The 23,273-nt window shown below is 41.6% G+C and overlaps 2 protein-coding genes across 2 annotated transcripts; both read right to left on the bottom strand.

Annotated features, from left to right (window-relative positions):
• Nucleotides 1-9,992: 9,992 nt before the first annotated feature.
• On the bottom strand, nt 9,993-10,681 carry LOC119659724 (enhancer of split malpha protein-like). Its single transcript, XM_038067981.1, has one exon. The coding sequence runs from the start codon at nt 10,611-10,613 to the stop codon at nt 10,161-10,163; it is 453 nt and encodes a 150-aa protein (XP_037923909.1). The 5' UTR covers nt 10,614-10,681; the 3' UTR covers nt 9,993-10,160.
• A 10,010-nt stretch (nt 10,682-20,691) lies between these two features.
• Nucleotides 20,692-21,737, bottom strand: LOC119660385 (enhancer of split mbeta protein-like). Its single transcript, XM_038068910.1, has one exon. The coding sequence runs from the start codon at nt 21,418-21,420 to the stop codon at nt 20,833-20,835; it is 588 nt and encodes a 195-aa protein (XP_037924838.1). The 5' UTR covers nt 21,421-21,737; the 3' UTR covers nt 20,692-20,832.
• Nucleotides 21,738-23,273: the final 1,536 nt, after the last annotated feature.

The following is a 23,273-nucleotide window of genomic DNA, read 5'->3' as shown; positions in this document are numbered from 1 at the left end:
TCTGGTTGAAGGCAGTTTGTACGTCTCGGGTGGTTCCTCCCATGATGTCGAAATCGTCAGCATAGGACAGTAGTTGGGTGGACTTGAAGAGGATCGTAACCTCTTGCATTTACCTCAGCATCACGGATCACTTTCTCGAGGGCCCGGTTAAAGGGGACGCATGATAGGGCATCCCGTTGTCGTAGACCGTTGCTGATATCGGTCGAATGGTCTTGAGAGTGATCCTGCTGCTTTTATCTGGCCTCGCACATTGGTCAAGGTCAGCCTAGTCAGTCTTATTAATTTCGTCGGGATACGAAATTCCCTCATGGCTGTGTACAGTTTTACCCTGGCTATGCTATCATAGGCAGCTTTAAAGTCGATGAATAGATGGTGCAACTGATGTCCATATTCCAACAGTTTTTCCATCGCTTGTCGCAAAGAGAAAATCTGATCTGTTGCTGATTTGCCTGGAGTGAAGTCTCTTTGGTATGTGCCAACGATGTTGTGGGCGTAAGGGGCTATCCGGCCTAGCAAGATAGCGGAGAATATCTTATAGATGGTACTCAGCAACATGATACCTCTATAATTGCTGCACTGTGTGATATCTCCCTGTTTATGTATGAGACAGATAATGCCTCGTTGCCAATCGTCAGGCATTGATTCGTTGTCCCATACCTTCAGCACAAGTTGATGATGAACCACTTGGTGTAACTGGTCGCCTCTATATTTAACCAATTCGGCTGTAATTCCATCAGCTCCTGGCGATTTATGATTTTTTAGCTGATGAGTTGTACGGTCTGTTTCTCCTAAACTTGGTGGTGGCAGTATTTGTCCGTCGTCTTCAGTTGGAGGGAGCTCCAACTCGCCGATGTTCTGGTTGTTCAGAAGCTCATCAAAGTACTCAACCCATCGCACCAATATGCCCATTCTGTCGGAAATCAGATTTCCCTCTTTGTCTCGGCAGGATGAGCATCGAGGTGTATAAGGCTTCATCCTGCTGACTTATTGGTAAAACTTGCGCGCCTGGTGCGGTTGCTCCCTGCACTTTTCTAGTTCACAGACTTCCTGGTTCTCCTAGGCTTTCTTTTTCGTCTGTGAAGTCGCTTCTCCGCTCGACGGAGTTCGTGATAAGTCTCTGCGCGTGCCCGCGTTCTTTGAGAATGCAACATTACTCGGTATGCGGCATTCTTCCGGCTGAGGCCAAGTATGTTTGTGGCCGTATCCATGATAACGTTCTTCAGGTGATTGTGAAGATCATTTGTTGATGCTTCATCTCCAGGTCCTCTGTTGACTGCGGTTATTGCGGCATCCATTTCCCTCTTATAGGTGTCGCTGAGGGTTGTGTTGTGGATGGCTTCAGTGTTCACTCTCACCTGATTGTCAGAGGGGATTCTAGGTGGTATTGTTATTCGAGTTTGATCCGAGTCTATATTGGCCCTCCTATATGTTCTGACATTCATCAAGGCTGAGAGGTGGCGGCGTTCGATCGACACGTGGTCAACAACACGTGGTACTTCCAACAACCATTTCGTGTGACCCTGCTAATTAAATAATCCGCAGTCCGTTATCATTTGTTTTTTCGTGTAAGCTATGGGAGCCAACGTATCGCCTGAATACGGGCTTTATGATTTTAATATCATATCTGGGACAGGCTCGGACGGTCTGCTCTATTGCTTCGTAAAAGGTATCCTTCTCCGACTCTGCAGTCTCTTCTGTAGAGACGTGAACGTTAATGAGGCTTATATTTCTAAACTTGCCTCGCAAGCGCAGAGTGCTTAGCCGTTCGCTTACGTTTTCAAAGCCGATAACAGCAGGTTTCATTTTTTGGCTGACTAAGAAACCTACTCGGAGCACATGCTATACTGGATGACCGCTATAATATATGGTGTAGTGGCTCTTCTCCAGGAAACCGGTCCCTGTCCATCGCATCTCTTGTAACGCTGTTATATCAGCCCTATATTGGGACAGGGTGTCGGCTAGCTGCTCATCAGCTTCATCTCTGTACAGGGAGCGCATGTTCCATGAGAAAATCCGCAAATCGTTGATCCGTTGTCGTTGCCGGGTCCGTCGTTTTAAAGTCCGTCCTGTCCGAGGCTCCTGTTGTGGCTTCGTAACAAGTTGTTTTCCATGTAGGGTTGTCAGCCCTACCCAACTCCCAACCTGGAGGACCAGTTGGTACAATTTTTTCCGTTTTAAGGCGCGGGAGACTCGCCTTCATCCTTCTCCGTCTGCAGCTTTTCGGCTAGTTGCTCATCAGCTTCATCTGTGTACAGGGAGCGCTCGTTCCATGAGGAAATCCGCAAATCGTAGATCCGTTGTCGTTGCCGGGTCCGTCGTTTTAAAGTCCGTCCTGTCAGAGGCTCCTGTTGTGGCTTCGTAACAAGTTGTTTTCCATGTAGGGTTGTCAGCCCTACCCATTTCCCAGGTTTTATGCTCCATCGTGGGTACCAATCCACGTTTCGCCGTGGGACCTATACTACCCTTTGACCACCGTTTACCAGCACGTACATTTATTTCCAAGGAAGAAGCTACAACAGCAGGCTTCAAAGTCTGCAAAGGCACTTGTTTTGGGCGAAATGCCGTTGGCGATTTCAAACTGAAACTTCTACTGCTACCATTGGAAAATCCAAGGGCCTTAAAACTTATTTCGAAAACCACGCTGCCAGTTATTTGGAGATACAATAAAAAGGCTTGGGTAACTTGGACGTTATTCACTGAATGGTTTAGAAATGAATTTTGTCCAGGAGTCAAAGAATATTGTAGGAAGAACAACTTCTCGCACAAGGTTTTGCTATTAGTCGATAATGCTCCTGGACATCCTGCAACTCTCAACCAAAGTGTGGAAAATGTGAAAGTGGTCTTCCTACCACCAAATACCACTTTCCTGTTGCAGCCCATGGACCAAGGTGTAGTTGCTACCTCTAAAGCATACTTTCAGGCAGTTGGTAGAACGTTTAGGCAATTATCAATTATAGAAATCTGGAAAAATTTTGATATTCTCAAGGCTATTGAAAATATTGAAGGTTTTTGGAAAGAGGTAACTGGTGGCACAATGGACAAAGCCTGGCGAAAAATCTGACCAGAAACGGTTGAGTCTCCTTCTGGCATTGATATCGACAGCGACAACAGAGAAATTCTTGAGATTGCGAAAACTATAGGCTTCGACGAAATCGATCAAGAAAATATATTTGACGTAATTAATACACCTGAAGTGCCACTTTCCAACGAAAAATTGTTGAATATTGTAACAGATGACACAGAATTGGTATAAAAAAAATTTAGACGAAGGAGAAAAAGAGTTTCCAACAAAACAAATTTTCAAATTTTTGGATCAAATTGAGAAGGCGTTGGAGTATTTGGAGGATGATCGAGACAATGAAAGAGGGCAAACGGTGTCCTTTTCAATAAGTAAAAGTGTTGAAGGTTATCGGGAATTTTACAAATTGAGAAAGCTCTGGCGTTCATTCTTACGGATGACTTCTTCCTGCCTAAGCATCTTTCCGATGACTGCAATCACTTTTTCGACTTCGGTCCCTTGGCTTTTTCACCATAAGTTCCATTATATTTTCGGGTGTAAAGTGCTCCCCGGTTGTAGCTTCTAAAGTGGCCCTTTGGGCTTCGAATCTGGGGCAACGAGAAAAGACGTGTTCTGTGTCCTCTGCAATATTTGGGCACTTTGGGCAATATGGCGATTCATCACGACCAAATCGACTCGTCCCACTTCTCTTGCATTCCGCAACAGTTTCATCTCCAACGGGCAGGAGATTCTCCGGTGAAGTACGTTCGATCGTAAAGTCTTTGTATTTATTTCGCCAGGATTTCAATCGGGACCATTCCTAATATCACGCAAGCTGCTTCATTGGATATTGTTCTGTAACCGCAACATGTTCGAAGTGCATTTATGCTATACGCAGCTCCAATCTTTCTCTAATTTGCAATATTTTTCAGTGCAACTGCCCATACTGGGGCTGCATACAGTGGGATCGAACTGACCACCTTCGAAATAAGGAGTCGGCGGCTCGGCCTTGGGCCACCTGTATTTGGTAGCATTCTCGCAACCAGCGCTCCGATGTTATATGCCTTGGTTGCTGCACCCTCTATATGTAATCTGAAATTTAACCTCTGGAACGCTTGGTAATAAATACTACTTCCGTCTTATGCTCTACGAGCTGTATACCAGCGTTCTCTAACCAGGATTTAATCTCATAGACTGTTTCATTTGCATAAAGCTCGACTTCTTCGGAAAGGCGTCCAACAACGGTCACACCAATATCGTCTGCGAAACCAATGGAGGCCACATCAGTAGGAAGGTCTAGGGCCAGTACCTCGTTATACATAATAATCTACAAGAGTGGCCCTAGCACAGACCCTTGTGGAACTCCTTATGTCGTTTGGTATGATTTCATTCCTTCATCTGATTCTCAGCACAGAATCCTATCGATTAGGAAGTCGGCAACGATATGCACCAGGTACTTCGCCACGCCTAAGTTGATTAGGGATTCAAGTATGTTGCTCCATCTAGCGAAATTGAAGGCATTCTTCACATCAAGTGTAATCAGTGCGGTCTTAGCTGTGTTAGCCCTAGTAGTAGGCCCTAGTTGTAGACCTCCTCTTTCGAAAATCAAACTGATTTTCGGAGAGACCGCCATCTTTTTCGGCAATTCGAATTAATCTGTTATAAATTACTCGGAATTGCCAGTATTATTTAGAAGGCATATCAACCTGTAGGACGAAGCTTCACCCAAAGGTTTGTTTGGTTTGTTTTCCATTGTGTAGGAAATGCTCCATCTTTAAGGCATGCGGTGAATGCCTCGGCAAACATATTTGGAGCTATTTTGACTGCTGCCTTGAGAGCTTTATTGGGGATGCTAACCAAGTCAGGTGCTTTATTTCCAACAATTTTATCCGCAGCTTCGAGGACCTCCTTTTCACTTACCATGGGAATTTCGGCGATGACTATCTCGACAGTGGGAAGGTTAGCGGTGCACACATTCTGTCGGAAAAGATCCGTTATTATTTCATTAAGCAGTAGTAGGGCAAGAAATCGGTGGGGAGCGTTTGCCTTTAACTTTCGATATTACGGTTTTATAGGCGCCACCCCGGGGTTCGTGTCAGCTTCATTACACAGTTGTTTAAAATGTTCGCTTTTACTTTTTATTATGGCTGTCTATCTGCCCGTCTGTCTGCCACACGTATTTTTCTCAGAAACGGCTATACCGATTGACACCAAATTTGGTGGGAAGATGGGAACTGTGAACGCCCAAATATGCAGTGAGTGATATCCTTCTACGTTGAGATTTAGGGTGGAGAGTGTACAAATTTTTTTCGCCGAATATAGTCATATGGGGTATCAAATGAAAGGATTAGTACTTTCCGAAGCCGGTCTTAGTTTTCAGATTTATTAAAAAGGTAGGGAGTGGGAGGGGTGGAAAGTAATGATTGCTTTAGCGGACCCATTCTCAGAAACTACCAAATCGAAAAATCTGGAAAAAATCATGAGGCTACCTCTATATGGTGTCCAGGCCTCAAAATACTTTCCATATTGATATCGGCTCAAATTTAGAAATTGGGGGGAAATTGAATAAAAACCCCCTTAGGTTTATCCCAGAGTTATAAAAGTTGGTAGTAGTGTAGAATATAATATGAGGCATGTTATCCCCAAGTTTGATCAAAATCATACTGTTACTAACAAAGTTACAGTAGCTCAAAGTTGACTTTGCCGTGTAAATTTACTGCAACTAAATATCAATATCGGAAACAACCGAGCCAAGTTCAAGGAGGAATTCCATTCTCTGTTCACGAAACTCGAACTGAATAGGCTGCATAATTATTATATTATAGTTGGCGACTTGAATGCTAAGCATACGTCGTGGCTAAACGCCACAAACAATCCCAGAGGGGTATTCCTTAAATCTTGGATAGAGCAATACCAGATAGAGTATAAATGCGAATTATATGGGTCAGAGAGTCCAATCTGGCCCAGGGCAAATTCCTATCTGGATTTGTGCATCGCTGACGCGCGCTTGAACTTTAATTTTAGGAATCCTCAACGGAAACTACAGACTCCTCCTTACGATAGCGACCATAACGCTATTCTTATTGAAGTTCTGTTTGATGGACGAAGAGTTCGCCTTCTGCCGATGGACAGTGGCGTCCACAGGCTGAACTTTAAACAAACAAATTGGAAAAAATTCCAAGAGAGGTTTATTCGGGGATATCGAGAGGAATGCCCACCTCTTGATGGGGTAAACGATAGTACAATTGCACCAGGTGACAGGAACTTGAGCAACGAGGGAATACTTCAGTATCTTCTCAAGCTGGAGAACTTGACGCTGGAAACAATTAAAAAAGTCGTCCCTAAGATTAAACCTCGCAATAATATGGAAGGATATGAAACTGCAGCCATAAAACGGTTGAAAAAAGTGAAAAGCCTTCTGCTCACTCGCGTCAACAAAATCTATCGGAGATATGGGGACTATCATCATCCCATATTGGTTGAGTTCAAATCACTTCTAAAGATCGCGCGGGATCTTATCCGTCAACATTACGTAAATGAAGTGAACATCCAATGACGGAAGAAGTTAAAGGGTATTTCACTAAGCGATCCAGATTCCATGTTTACTAAGATAAATACGTTATTCCGGAAGAAGTTACGAATAACTGTACCGAGAGATACAACACCTTATTGACTCAGGTATAGACACGAATAGTGTAACAGCTGATGCGCAAGGCAATTACATTGTGATGGATGATGCTCTGAAACTCGAACTTATAGGGGAGCACTTTGAATCGGTGCATCGGCCCAGAACGGACTTAGAGCCAACGCGACTTTCGGAAATTGTAGAACGAGATGTCCGCAATTTCAAATATAGCCTGAACGGCACCACAGTTCTCCAATTTAGCTCTGCGTTGCAGGCTGATCTCATACCGAGTGATAATCTGCTTGATTACTTTGTCTCATGTGTAGAGTTAGCTTCCATATTCAGAAGAGTAAACAATAAGAGATCATCCGGTATGGATGGCATTCCCAACGTGGTCCTCAGGCATTTACCAGACATTGCCATTCGTAATTATTGCATTTTGTTCAATAATTTATTGAATTTATTCTTTCAAGGGCAATGGAAGAAACCCCGAGTATTCCCGGTTTTAAAGAGAGGGAAGGATTCATCCAGCCCTCAAAGCTACCGCCCAATCAGTTTGCTGCCTAACATCAGCAAGGTGTTTGAGGTTTTGGTATTGAAAGCCTTGAACGGGCATATCAAGAAGAAGGAATTATTGCCGAACGCGCAATTCGGATTTCGATTTGGACATTCGGCAATAAATGCAATAACGAAGGTAACGTCTGATATTTGCTAGCGGATTAACAATGGTGAGTGCGTAGGCGCTTGCCTTATAGACATGGAGAAAGCCTTTGATACCGTCTGGTTAGATGGACTGATTTTCAGGCTCCTGAAGAATGAGTTTCCCAGCCACCTCGTAGCGATGGCAAGTGCTTTGTCATTAAAGACGGAAATCTCACTACTAGCAGAGAATTTCATGTTCTGAATGGATTACAGCAAGGGACAGTGACAGCGCCTACACTTTTTGCGGTATTTGCCGGCGAATTACTCAACTCTTTCGATTTTAATAAATCTCCTAAAAGGTTGTTGGTTGCCTTTGGTGACGATCTGATAGCCTACACGGCACACAAGAATGTAACTGAGGTGCAAGTTGAACTTCAGAAGATCTTCAATGATATTAAGTTCTTCACAAACATTTGGCGGATGAAAATCAATGCGCAAAAGTGTGAAACGATTCTGTTTCGAAATTCCTTGGCGTACGCCAGTAGGAACTTGAAAAGGAATTGGAGAGATTTCAACATTGTCGCTAACGAGGATAGTTCTGAGCGCATTCCTCATAAGAAGTGCGTTAGATACCTGGGTGTGCGTCTTGACGAGCGTCTCCAATTTAACGAGCACGTTAAAGTCGCGCTAGAGAGCGCTCGCAAGGCATTCATGTCTCTTCGAAGACCCTTTTATGCTCCACATCTTAGTCGGAAGGTTAAGATTATTTGTTATCTTACTTTGGTTAAACTGGTGCTCACCTACGGGTGTGTTATCTGGTTTAATTTCAGTGCTAGACAAATGGAGAAAATAAGGATCTTTGAAAGGAAATGTCTGCGTGCTTGCACTAGGCTTAATAGGGCTGCTTCGTCAAACTATGAGCACTATGTAACTAATGAAGTGATGTATGCAGCTGCTGCTGTGCCAAGAATCGACACAGTTATCGTCAGATTGATTCGGAATCATATAGTGCGATTTGCTTCGCATGGCGAGAACCCTTGGGTTTCGCAGCCGTTCTACCCAAATGATGGGTATTTCGAGAAAACTCTCACGACAGGCTTCATTCCTCCCGAAGCGTTCGTGTATCTTGACAGAAATGGTCTAATTCTTGATTCTGCCGGTGATCCGGTTATGTATCATATACATAGACGGGCCACGGACAAAAGGATAGAATACCTCTCGAATTTGACAGTGGGGGCTCCGGGATTCGACTGGAGATACTCCAGAGCGAGAGCAATTGATATTAAGCGGGATGAAAAAGAAAAATCCTGGTATTGGTGGCTGCGGGATGCTGGTTAGCGGTGGCCGTGCTCAGTTCTGTCATTTGTTTCTTGGTGGGGCTTTGTAAATATGTACATATTGAACGGGTGCTGATTTTGCCTCCAGTTGTATAATAACTTATACATACATACGTTATTATTCTTTGTTTCTTTGTAAATATTACAATTATTATTATTAACTTTTCTCCCTGTGGATGTTATTGCAAGAAAAAGAAAAAATATATAATATAAAATATATAACAATAATTTAAGTTAAAAGTATCTTTTGAAGCGATAAAACATTTATTACTATTATTACTTTTATATTTCCTTATTTGCCACTAAGGCCAAGTGAATTCTGTCGGGTTTTTGACCATTTCCCGACAACTTATTGTAAAATTTCTCTTCTCTGCCTGCAAATCGTTATTCGAAAACTTTGAGAGCCCACAGTGGCCATTAGATTTAAGTTATTTTTATTGTTTTAAAAGATTGTTTTTTTATTGTTCATTTTTCCAATCTATATACTATTCTTACCTATTTCTTAAAAATAAAAATGATTTTAAAAACTAAAGAAAAAAAAATATCAATATCACACTAAAGTCAGTAGTCTGATATGCTAAATGTATATATATAGCAGGCTACGTAGAAATGGGATAGTTCTGCACTCAAATATACTTACAGAAGAAGCAAACGAAACCTTTCATACCTGAAGCGTCGAGCTTCCGGTTTCCCGAATTGTTATATAAGAAATAAGCGACACCTACCTACCCTATGCATACGAGCATGTATTTCTTACGCTTCGACTTATGGAACCAATTAACGTGATAAGTCGAGGTGTGCCTGTACTTGTATTAATACATTTTGTATGTTGTAATTAATTGCCCTATATTAATAAAGTTTTAAAATACATTTGTATATTTGTCATCTTAAAAAAATCCAAGTTGGTTGATTGAAACCCTTGATAATTCAAACTTTTTCCATGGTCCCTTGGATTTCGAATTATCAAGAGTCAACTGTATTTGAGTGCACACTTTATAATGCACACATATCTGCCACATATACCTCGTACACCCCTATTGCAAAGTCTTACCCTACATTACGCACCACAGGTAAAGTGATGTACTGAGCCTTGCACCTTTTACCCTTGCAACATGAATTTTGAACCCCTATGACTTGTCTCTAAGATCATATTACAGTCGAGGGAAACATCACTTGTTTTTGCTTCTTTTCAGGTGCATAATCTGTTTCTAAGGAACAAGTGATTTTCAAAAAAGTGAAAAGAAGGCGTAGGGGAAGGAAAATTGCATTTGAAGTTATTAAACAAATCGGGGATTGCCTTAAACTTTCTGTTACAGGAAGAATTCAAGAATTTGATCACTCCAACAGCTCAGATTTAGCAAAGAGAAAAGAATACCAATAAAAGATACTATTTACAACGAATTATTTTTTATTAATCACAATATCATCAAAGATCGTAAACATAAATCGAATAATTTTCTCAACAAAATATCACAATGAATTAAAGCTTTCGGTCAAGTGGAAGACATAATGGAATTTGGGAAGACCAAAAATGTTTTACAACAAAACAATATTCGCATTAAGCTTGTGCCCAACGATCGCATCGTTGGAATTCTGCAATTTGATATTGAGTGTAGCAGTTGAGTGGCTGGATGAGATCCTTATCGGCAGGTTGTTGGGTCGTTGTCCAGAAAAATGTTCCGCTTGGAGTTTGAACACAATTCACTGGTATCAGGAACTTGTCTTGATCGTCATCCTCCGATTCGTAATCGCTCAATTGCTCGTAATTCTCCAATAGCCTCTCGTTGGCGGCGTTGTCCTCGATTTCGGTAGAATAATCCTCGACTTGTGAATTTCGAATGTTATCCAATGATTCCAGAGATTCCAAAGATTCACAGGAGCTGGCGTCCTTGACCTTGTACTTCTTGAAGATCGCTTTGAGCATCTTCTTGATACTGTAGCTGGTTGCGAACTTCTTTGAATGATTGACGCTATTCAGCGAAAATTGAACACGTGATGAATCCACACACATTTTGGAAGTTTTTTTAAAATACTTGTGTAAACTGAACGGGAATGAATGTTCCTCAAGGAATATCTGAGTTTGAACTGATGATGACATTCTCGGGATGCACCGCTTATATAGTCCCGAAGACGCTACCACCACCACATGTTCGGGTTGTTGGGATTCTTTTTTGTGGCCCAAAGGAACCTTATAGCATAAAAAGATCTAAATCTGATTGGGATACAGTAGTGCACGGAATTTTGATTAAACACCAAGCATGTCCTTTAAGTATAGATTGCTTAGTTAGGACTGATTTTAAGGAAGTAGTGATTCTCAGATAGAATCTATTGCAAAAAATTTTCTTAGCAGATATTTCCAGATCAATGGTGAGCTAATAATTTTGAGGCTTTGGACTAAATCTGTTCCAATAATTCCGCCATCTACTACACATGCCATGTGGTGCACTGCTTCAGAATTGATGAAGGAGGAAAAAAGGAGCCATCACATAAGGACAGTGTAGATATACACCCAAGTGCATATACGCCATGAAATAAGATGAAATCGGTGCACAAAAAAATGGCAGGTGTTCGAAAATCTTCAAGAAACTGAGACACTTGTATGGGAAGCACCAAATGTTGGAGGAGTATGGAGCGAAGGATGAATGTGCAATGGATGCTAAGTTGAAAATCGTGGGAAAGTGATGTTTCCCGAAGTTCCCACACGTTGTATAGGACTCATCCATGATCCTGAATGTTATTGTTCCTGTTTTCAATTCCCTTTCAGCCAAAACGGACTTGTAAAGTATTTTCTCTTCTAGAATATGGCAAGAAGCAAAAAAAGTGCTTGATATTCTCTGATATTATGTTATGGCCAACAAATCGCTTAGGATCGCATCAGATAGCCCAGAAAAAAGGGCACACGTGCAGGCTTACTTTTTGCTTCCACCTTTTTTTTCTATGTCCTTTAGTCATGGCTGCGTTTGAATATCTTTCAAAACTGTAATTTGAATCTTTTTTCGAGCGCATTTAGATAAAGGGAAGGTTAGCAGTTTGTTGCTATTCGAAGGATTTCTGAGTTTTGGTTCCCACGTCCCTTTTTACATTTGGCAATTATCCAAGTTGGTTATGGATTGGAATATTATATCCCGTTCGTACGGTTCATGTCATGGCATTTTTAGAAGCCTTCAATTGTACTTCCTTGATAGCATTTGGGCCTAACCTTATTGTGAGTGGTGAATAGACCTTTGGAAACCTTTCTAGATGATATTCATTACGGTTATAACCACATAGAAGCTGAAAACTAGGACCAAAGAATATATTTGGGCAAATTTATAGGTTTCTCTAGGTCTGTTTAATGGTTGTCCGCATTGGGATCAGGAGACTGGGCCGAACTATTTTCAGCAGTTTTGAAACAAATTAATGATTTTTCAAGATGGGTTTTTTATCTGTTGTTATCCTTATGTGTATTTCGAACACTGGACCAATTTTCTTTTAGTTATTCCTTATTAGATAATAAGTTTCACTCCTAAAAAATTGATTTTTTGTTGATGTTGCTGGAGAATGGGACAAGCCTTAAGGAAGAGTCGAGTCTTTTCAGGAGGCTATTATTTGGTACTAGTTAGTCATAGTTGATTGGGTTTGGCTATGGAAAAGTTGTGTAATGGACTGAATGTATGTCCTTATCTGGTAGGAGATGGTTCAATTAATGTAAGATGATATGTGAACATCATAGAAAAACATTGTGACTGTTAAGAAGATCTGTGAGAAAATCCGTTTGTTCATCTATGGTCTTCACTTCAAGGGATGGTGTAAAGAAATTCATGACAGGTATTTTAGGGAGCGATAAGAAAAATTTCAATTTGATGGCAAGATCATCCCACTCACGCTTCATACATGTGGCAAGATTGTGGCGATCATATTGGAATGTAGATATGTTAAAATAGGGGTTTTTTGTTAGTAGTCAGCAATGAAACTTTGCCTCCGACTATCGTCTGTGTGTAGGATTTCGGAAGAAATATCCGCAGATCACACTTTGGGAATATTAATTGAATTTTTTTCTAGGCTGAAATGTGCTCCAAGGCCGCATTGCCGTATTAAATTAACCTCCATTAATTCAGTTGCCAAGTTAGCAGTAGACCTATAAATTTCACGTGAAACTAGCAAATATTAGAAAGGGGTAATAAGCGACTGGCACTTGAAATGTAGTCTGAGTGAAAATCACTTTATTCTCGTATTCCGCAATTTCTGGAATATAAATATGTCTAAAATATACGTTAAATTTCCAAGCTTCGGACTTCAACCAATTTGAAAGATAATAACATTATTTACAGCTCAGGGTCTACCTCATTATATTAGGAATAAGAGATATAATACTCTGGTGTTCTGAAGTTCCGTTGAAAGAAGATTTCTGAACCCCTTTGGTGTATTCTACGCATTTTGGAACGTTAGCATTTGAGGAACAAGTTTCCTCCCAATGAGAAACAAGTTTGCATCATAGGAGGTGTACGTCCCAAGGATAAATTATTTTGTCCTGAAGACTGTTATTTGATATTCGCTATGGGTATAATTTTGGGAAGTTAAATAATTATGTCACATTCAAATGTGACATCTTTAACCAATGTTCCCTTCCCATAGCTATTTACTTGATTTGTATTGGGTAGTATTATCTCCAGCCGCTCGAAAGCTTTACGGTAATTTTAAAACCTTTCCATTTGACGGATGACAACCTGAGGAAAGACTCCTGGATCAATACCAATTACTCTGCTCCAAAATCTCATCGTCCTTTCCATATGAAAATTCCTGGGAGCTCTTTTTTAACGAAAACTTACAGCTGAAGAATGAAGAAGGCCAGTCTCCGGCGTCTAAGAACGGCAAAAACTATGCTAATTAGCTCTCCAGTTTTGGGTTTGGGTTAAGCCTCACAATTTTACTCTGCCTTACTACGTGTTACGAAATCACATGAAGAGTCCCGGACTGAACAGATTACACAACAAAGGAAAGGAAAAAGCCAGACGAGTTGTGCATCTCATGAAAGATGCACTCCCTGTATAGATTGAAAGCTGCTTAGCAACTTACCGATAACCTGCCCCAATATAAGGCTGACGTCACAGCTGTCCTGTTGCACAGGAACCGGTTTCTTGGCGAACTTTGAAATTACACTCTTCACTTGCTACTTAAATTTCGAAAAACCACCCCCATTAACTTCACGATCCTACCGAGAAAGCTGCAGAGTCGGATATGGGTACATTCTGTAAGCCAGTGAAACGAACCTTTGAAGCTTGGCTCAGGTATAATATTAAAATCACACTAAGATACTTTAATAGACGCGTAGGGATCCCACATCAGCTTATACGTCGGTTTCAATAGCTTGCATAAAATTACCAATGACAACGGACTGAGGATTATCCAACTAATAGTGACATCTCTCAGCTTTGATAATATTAGAACTTATAGGGAGTTATTAAAGACTCGGATCCGCGCTTCGGGCTTGAATAACCACACAAGTGACAAGTGAGATTAAACGCTGAAGACATTCAGAATCAAGCACTTCGAAACATCTACAAGAGCGAAATGGATGCGGCAATAACCGAAACTTTCAGTTGCCTTGAAGTATCAACAAATAGCCCTTACAATCACCTGAGGACAACATATTTGGCTGGAATTCCTGGTGCCATGATAATCATAAGCTAACAACGGAACAAAGCAAAGCTGTAAACTGAACAAAGCATCAGTTTCAAAGAACGCGGGCATTCGCACAAACTTACCACGAAATTCGACGAGCAGGTTGTTCAACAATCAAAATATTATGAGGAGTTGATTGAATTACTGCAGATGCAGGTAACTACACCAAGCGGTTCATCCTCTTATGCTCAAGGTGTGGCACAGCAAATCATCAGCCTAATGATTGGCATCGAAGCGGTATTTTCCCCATACATAGAAAAGGATATATGTAATTCTCAATGCAGTAATTTTAGAGGTAATATATTGCTAAGTACCATCTATACGATATTCCCTCTAATCTTGCTAAGCCGGATAGACCCATGAACACAGATTATCATTGACCAATGGGCGGTTAAAGGGCAGTATACATCCTAAGCCGAGACATTAATTGAAACCCACCCCCACAACTTGTGAAACACTAAAAGCTCTATTACTATTCCCTAGCTCCACTTCCATGTGCTGGCCGCTGGGAGTTCTTTCTAAACAAAGAGCTGCAGGCGGGAAAAGATGAAGGTGACCTTCCAGGGCCTAAAAACGGGCCATATTATACCAACTGGTCCTCCAGGTTGGAGGTTGAGTAGGGTATACAACCCTGCACGTAATGGCAAAGCCATGAAAGTAGCCTCAAATTGGACGGATTTTACTACGACGGACACGGTAAAGAAAAGGGACGAACGATTTGCATATTTTCTCATGGAGCGCGCAGTCCCTATACAGAAAAAGAGGTCGCTTCACGCTCCTATAGAAGAGACTGCAGAGTCAGAAAAAAATAACCTCTACGAGGTAATGGAATGAATCCTGGAAGCTTGCGGCAGTCAAGTAAGGACTGCACCGGCAATAAGTCGGTTTCCGTAGCTTACAAAAAACTACCAATGACAACGGATTGCAGATAATCCAGCTACAATGTCACAGCAACTAATTGCTGAAAGCACCTGGTTTGCATGAAAAGCAGTCTACAAACAAACATGTGCCTCTACTGTCCGGATCATGTGCTAATTGAACGAAGCCACCCTCTCAGTTTTGAGAATATTCAGAATATATTGGGGGCTCCAATCACAAAATAATACATCAAATTCCCTCTGACAATGAACACTGAGGTCATCCATAACAGAGTTCTCGGTAACGCCTATAAGAGGGAAATGGATGCCGTAATAACCCCAATTAACAGAGGTCCTGAAGATAAAGCATCGACGATTGACCTCCATAATCACCAGTTCGATAATGAATGTAAGCTAGCAACGGAGGCCAACAACTACACCAAGGAGCTGATGCTCAAGATGGGAAACAGCGAATCAACGCGTTACGACTGGCAACGAGGCATTATCTCCTACATACTTGAAAAGGGGAATATCACGCAGTGCTCCAATTGAGGTATCACTTTGCACAGGACCATCTATAAAATATGCTCCGCAATCTTGCTAGGTCGAATAGCCCTCTATGCCCAGAAGATCATTGGCCTATTCCAAATTGCTTCACTTCAGTCAAAACCACAACAGATCAGATTCAGTCTGTGACAAGCGATAGAAAAATTGTTCGAATATGACCATCAGTTGCACCATCTTTTCATCGGCTTTAATTCCATCCATTGTATCATAACCTGGGAAAAACTGCACACAGCATGAGAGAATTCGGTATCCTGAAGGAATTGATAAGACTGACTAGATTGGCTCTGACCAATAAAAATACCAGATAAAACCAGCATTATCTTTATCGAGACCTATCACTAGCAACAACTGTCTAAGACAAGGGGCTGCCTTATCATATATCCTTGTTAACCTGGCCCTGGAAAAAATGCTCCGCAATGCTGAGGTAAGTGGCAATATCATCTCAAGTCCACCAAACTGCTAAAGCAAAACAGTTTTACTTCGGGGCGGATTAGGGATAGAGTAGGTAAACCGGTAGGGGTGTTGGAGATGGAAGCTACTCCGACTTTGATATTCAGGATTCGTGCGTCCGATGTCATCTTCCGGGCAAAGATTCTACCTAGGGAGACGATAGTTTCGCACTTCATCATCATCAACGGCGCAACAACCGGTATCCGGTCTAGGCCGGCTTTGATAAGGAACCCCAGACATCACGGCTTTGCGCCCGGGTCCACCAATTCGATATCCCTAAAAGCTGTCTGGCGTCCTGGCCTACGCCATCGTTCCATCTCAGGCAGGGTCTACCTCGTCTTTTTTTTCTTTTTCTACCATAGATATTGCCCTTATAGACTTAAGTGACACGCACCTCATGGTCATGGTATTGCTCATAGATTTCGGCGTTATGTATACTACGGAATCGTCCATCCTCATGTAGAGGCCAAAAATTCTTCGGCGGATTCTTCTCTCGAACGCCGCTAAGAATTCGCAATGTTTCTTGCTAAGAACCCAAGTCTCCGAGGAATATATGAGGACTGGCAAGATCATAGTCTTGTACAGTAAGAGCTTTGGCCATTAAAATCCCCAATTATGACTTTAATATCATATCTGGGGCAGATTTCATAGAAGGTAGCCTTCTTCGACTCTGCAGTCTCTTCTGTAGGGGCGTGAACGTTAATAAAGTTTATATTTCTAAACTTGCCTCCCAAGCGCAGATACATAGCCGTTCGCTTATGTTTTCAAAGCCGATACTCCGAGCACACGGTTTACTGGATGGCCGCTATAATATATGGTGTAGTGGCTCTTCTCCAAGAAAGCCGTCCTTATCCAGCGCATCTCTTGCAACGCTGTTACATCAGCCTGATATTGGGACAGGATATCCGCTAGCTACTAGGCAGCTCCATTTTTGTACAGGAACGCACAACACGTTTCATGAGAAAATGCGCAAATCGTTAATCCGTTGTGTGTCCTATTGTGGCTTCGTAACATCGAGTTTCCGTGTAGGGTTGTCAGCCCTGCCTAACCCCCAACCTGGAGAACCAGTTGATACATTTTTCAGCGATCACCACGTGGAGGTGGAAATAGGGTTTAATAATAGAGCAGGTGTTGTTTCAGCAGGCGTTTCCCAGGTTTCATGCTTCATCGTGGTTACCAATCCACGTTTCGCCCTGGGGCCTATGATGCCCATTGACCACTTGCTCGGGTTTAGAAGCCGTTTCCAGGAGTGAAGGAATTTATTGGGAGATTCGTTGGAGGGGTTGAAACGGATTTGAGGAGTAGTGATTTTGCATACTGCAATGTAAATAATCAATATAACTTGCGGTTTCGTTCAGGGCAGATGCAGCTCATCAGATGCTGCCTCACCTCTGCCTTGGGAGCAGCGTCACCGAAGTCCTTACAGGGTGATATTTACTCCTTTATATTAATTCGTAAACACGACATGTATCATATATGAATTATAATGAACACAAAACCGCTTTGTAAAATTGCTACTACAGTTTCTAAAGTTTAATTCCCTTTTCCATTTCTGCAGTATCTCTTAGATGTCCGAAGTTGAGTGTAAATGTGGCTTTGTATTGGCGAACTCGCAAGGAATATTTATCTTGCCACCTGTCTCAAACTAGCACCCCATCTTGCGTAACCTTTATATCTTTTTTGGGGTCTTCGTAAGAAAGTAGATTTTACACTGTGTTTCTCTAAAATCTAAGGCTTCCTTTGATGATATGCATGCTGTTTCCCACCGCTAGGTTTCAGATTCACTTGTGCCATTAAATGTTCCAAGGACTAATTTATTAACCATTGATATACAGTAAAATTAGAGCGAACAATTTATTTGCATTTTCCGCTCTGAAATAAGAATTAGTGGTTCTAATGCAAGGTACCTTCTTAGGCTTTATTTCCCATTCTTACGATATTCTCGTTTTTGTTTAGGTAGAGTAAGTGAATGTGTTTACGCACTAATTGCTGGGCTTCCTCAACGGTAACGGTAACAATCTTCTAAACAAGTTTCGGACTGGTCTTCGTGACAAGAATCTAAACATAATGCGCCATCCGGGCCCATCTATCAGCGCTCCTCAGCATCTTTCTGACAACTGTTGTCCGTTGAGAGCTTTCCTATATCTGCATAAAGCTGTTGGTAAATCCCATCTCAATTTTTACAAAAGAATAGATGTGATTGGCGTCGTTCACCACCCTATTGCAAAACACACAGTCAGTCACATCGTACCTTCCTGTGCAGGTAATTCTGATAACCTTCACGCATGCTTAGAAGATGGTTACAGAAACTCAACCACGAATTTACATTCTGCCTCCTGATTGTGCGTTGTATTTTTGCACGATCAACCACTTCTTTTGAGTCTCGTCCTTTGCACTTGTAGTTCATTTTACTTCGTGTTACGTTCCTTGGCAAGGAGGGTAATGATAATCACTTTCGCGACCACAATCGCTATTGATTCTGAGAGACCGCAGTAGGTAGACACCATCCCCAAAATTTCTCCGTCTCTGTACCTTATCATTGCAATTACGATACACCTGCTTGCCAAGTGCTTTATCCCAAAATTCCTGACGTTTTCCATCGGCCGATTTAAGGCCAAAGTCCGCTGCTACTTTGATTTACTTAAAAATGCTCATCTTCAAATCGTTAGTCAATCCAACCTACTTAGTTACTGCTTTTGATGCTTAGGATATACAAAGTCTGTTTTGTGCCTATTCAGTAGTATATCCGACTTTTCTGGTATGTCGAGTCTTGGCAGATTTTCGTAAGAAGTGTTACAGAGGTCCGGCCCTAAGATGGGTCCATGTGCTACTACCGACGTGATTTTGAACCTACTTTGGCCCTGATGCGTCTCATAGAGGAGCGGTCTTTCCGATAACCCCTCAATATGCACAAATGATAGCCTGCCATGTGAAATAAATTTTCTAGTGCACCTAGTATATCTGAAATCTTACCGAACTAAAGGCATTTGTGACATCAAGCATTACGAGGAGTATGGAGACGGCAGGGTTAGGGCCTGTGTTACTTTGCCGAGATACTTTCAGGTCCTGACGTCTTCTTATTTTTTATAGTGAGGCCTGCCCCTTACAGGTCTTCTATGCTGGAAAACACGCAATCCCCGGGGACTTCCACACTGTCGTGGCTAGCTCGTGCCCATCGGTGGCAGGCAAAAGTCAGGATTAGTCAATACCAAGTGGCCAATAAAAAATTTTCAAATGGCGGCACCGGCAAACACTTTATCCACATTGGCGGCAACCAGACCGAGTTTGCAGGTTATCTGGTAACATGAAAATCAGAATAACTCTCTGAGTTTTTATGACTCAGGAGAATTCCTGGGGCATGTGTTCTCTGGCCGAGTTATTTGTGATTAGCCGCCTTGTGGGGGTTTCATGGGGTTCGCGGTTGTGTTCATATCGCCTTCTCGGGTCAAGCGTGGAGTTACGCTATATAAGTCGGATGCCGTATTCCTTAGTTGCAGTAGAGGCTTTAGATAGGCCTTGATCCACCAGTATGAATGCTGAGCCTGCATTCAATATAAACTGGTACCACCAGTCACATGTTCGAAGACGAATGAGAAGCAGACAGGGCGGGTACTCACGCAAAACTGCCAGGAATTAAATCTATCTTGATCTATTCTCTTGTCTACTATGTCCACACTATATTCAATTTAAAACGCAATCGGCTGAGCTTAGTTATCCGAGACTTCTAACACACAGAAAACTACTTAAAACTAAGAAGATCACACTGATATGCCCCAAGACACAATTCTAATGGCAGAATCTATCCAACCCATTACTGGAAAAATCTAAGAATCTAAATCTATTTTTAGAGAAATAGATAATAGGTGGTTTCAACTTTATTTTTTGTTTGTTTTAAAATAAGCCACATGCTCCGATGGGACCCTATAATGAAAGCTTGTTTTGACGAGGACACCGTTCTTTTGACCTTATACTGCGAATTTTTGAGCCACTAGCATGCGATTGGGGAATATTTTGGTATAAATATATAATTCTGCCTAATTCTTTGATCCACAAAATGAATAAAACATTGATGGTACAGAAGATGGGAGAGGAAAATGTGGCGTTCAGAAACAGGAGTAAAACACGTAAATAGATTGGTATGCAAGCAGACACCAATGACCATCCCGACGGTGTCGTAATTCGGCAATAGCTAACTTGTACAAACGATATTCGGCTAGATATTAAACTCGCAGTTACTATTAATCAGATCCATCATTCACCGAGATCTATTAGGGATCTCCAAAAATAAGAGTCTAGACAGATTGTTTAGTTATTGCCCATTCGTTCAATGTCAATAGAAAGAATTTCATCAAGTCCAATTTTCATAGGATCCTGGGGGCTTTTCCCACTTTTTTTCGATCAGTTCATTAAACAGGAGTGTCTTTTTGCAGATGCAGGAGTAATAAGGGAGATCCTTTCCTGAATACCTACCAATGTGTCCACCGCTCCCATTTTGAGCTGACTTTGAAAAATCAAGAATTTGAACAATCAAAATTAAATATAGTATTTCATTTGAATTTCTCAACAAAAGTTCTTCTTTTGTTCTTGTTTTATTAAAGCTCAATTCCATATCACAGAGAAATAATAGTTTCGCCTAACTTAATATTGCACAGCCCATAATTTAAAAGTGTTGTATTACTACTGATTTACTAGCATCTACCACGGTCTCCAGATATCATTCGCGCTCGTAACTTCTGTAGTCACTTTTGAATGTGCTGGCTGGGGATAAGGGTATCCTTGCTTCAGGTAGGCTTGGTGGGAGTGACAGTCAGATGAATCGCTCCAGCTTGGCGATATACTGTTTCGTTCATAAGGAATAGATGGTAGTGCTTCAGGCGACTGTTGAATTTGCTGGATTTCCTTATGACAAATTTGATTCAGGCGATTCCCTAGGTATGTCATTAATTTCGTCCCGAGATCCACATCAACCCCCGGAGTGGCTGCTAAAACCTTTGACACTTGGTCAGCCGCGTGAAAGAATCCTGATCGAAAGCAGTCTGACTTTGAGGGGTACTTCACTGAGAGGGATCCGCGTTGCTTCAACTTTTTCATGTGTTCCACTGTGAGTTCCAGAATATCAGCTTTTTCCAAACGTGTAACATGTTCTCCTTCTTGTTTCAGGCACTCAACCATAAGGTCCTTGAGATCATCGAGGCATTTGTTAATCCGTGCCCGTCGCTTTCGCTCCAACATGGGCTTCATCACTTTACGATACTGATAGGTCTTCGACATTTCCATAACCATTTTTTTGAATGCTTGTATATTACGAGTTATCTATTTTGTTTTATCAAAGTTCTTTGTGTATCCACTGGTTTATCGCACAAAATTGTCAAGTCCAACGCACTGTTATTTGTGTATCAATAAAATATGTCCGCCGTCATTTATTTATAATAAAAATTTAAATAACTTATAAACCCGTTTAACGATCACGCACACGTGCTTATGACTTTGTTTTGCAATTCAAAATAATTCTTCCTTTGAAACGATCACTTTGAAGTGGAGATCTTTTAATGGACGGCGTCCGTCTTTCGACGACCTGTTTCGAAACTGACTTAAGAATGACTCAAAAACTCGTTTGACATCCTCTTAAATATAATTTCAGACCGTGGGAAACAGATTTGTCGTGTGATTCCCACACGATGTTGATGTCGACCACCTGCCTCTTTAAGTTAACCAACAACAACAATGGCGCAGGAAAAGTAACGACTATAAGAAGTGGCATGGCGCGGAGTGACGGCGGTGGTCCATAAAAAATACCGGCCCGATACGGCATACTTGTGGAACGACGGAGTGCATGGCTATGCATGGCGGTGACGTGCTGAGCGGTACGTGGCTTTACGTCAGGCCCGAGCCTGACTCGGGTAAGGGGTTCAGTGTTGTTGTAAATGGTGCACTTTGTTATTTGGAACTCTGGGAACATTCAAAGTGGCTTGTGGAGATCTTAAAAGTCATGCATTGACTCGGCTTGGGTTGGAGGGTCCACCGTTGTTGCTGGTTATTATCGACTTGAAGACAATCTGTGTATCAGTTAGGCTGCAGATATGGATGATTCGAGGTGATAATAGAGTTACCATCACCTCGAACAGATCACATAGATTGTCGTACGTTTCGGCACTATACCAGTAAAGCAATTCTGTGTCCCTTAGTTGGCCAAACAATCCAGTGTCCTAAGGGATGTGTTGAAGATTTGACTTAGTGAATTATGGATTTCAACGGTGCAGTCGTACCAGTATCTGAGTTAAATGTTCTAACATTGGAGACAGCCCATATTTTCTTAATGCGAATGGGGGAAGAAAAGGACAGGCCGGATGTTACGGGTATTAAGCCTAACCGATTTTCACCCTTTCAAGGTAATATTTATTTCAATTTGGATGTTCTTCTTCCAAGAATTAAGTTGTTTTGCAGTCATTAAAACTAATCAAATATTGGCGCCCAATGTGGGTTTTTTTTCAATTATGCATATGTCACCACGGAAACCCATTATTACAGTCGGCTTACAATGAAGGTGAATTTCGCGACTCTCTAACAAAAATTAAATCACATTCTGTACAGTCACTAGTATGCTGATTTGCATTTATACCAGGAGATCAAAGGCGTATATTACACTTTTATTGCAATTGACGGAGGGACCTTTCAATTTGAAAAACCCAATTAGTCCTTTCTAGTCAAAATTATAAAGCTTGCCTCGTGTTGTGAAGGCCAATTACTTTCGGTATAAAAATCTACCAAGGCGCAGTTGCAATCAGTGACATTTATTCGGTCAAATTAGCTTTACTCGTAGCTAATAGCAGCTCTAATATGCGATACATAAAAAGGGGGATATCGCGCAGTATTGCAATTATCACGATATGATATCCATCCTGTTTTCGTTGGTATCCATCCAGTTTGGTTTTTGGCGTTACCACAATGTACTTAGTCTTGCCTTCATTAATGTGCAGCCCAAGATCTCGCGCCAATAGACATCTGCTCGATCTGGATGAAGGTAGACTGTACATCTCGGGATTTCCTTCCCATAATGTCAATATCGTCAGCATAGGCCAGTAGTTAGGTGGACTTGAAGAGAATGGTGGCTCTCGCATTTACATCTGCATCGCGAA

Source organism: Hermetia illucens, chromosome 6, assembly GCF_905115235.1.
Source record: "Hermetia illucens chromosome 6, iHerIll2.2.curated.20191125, whole genome shotgun sequence".
NCBI classification, from domain to species: Eukaryota; Metazoa; Arthropoda; class Insecta; order Diptera; family Stratiomyidae; genus Hermetia; species Hermetia illucens.
The sequence above is the reverse complement of the archived record's forward strand: the minus strand, read 5'-3'. Positions and strand labels throughout refer to the sequence as shown.

Coding starts and splice junctions, on each gene's coding strand:
- LOC119659724 (XM_038067981.1), bottom strand. CDS start 10,613: ATGTGTGTGGATTCATCACGTGTTCAATTTTCGCTGAATAGCGTCAAT.
- LOC119660385 (XM_038068910.1), bottom strand. CDS start 21,420: ATGGTTATGGAAATGTCGAAGACCTATCAGTATCGTAAAGTGATGAAG.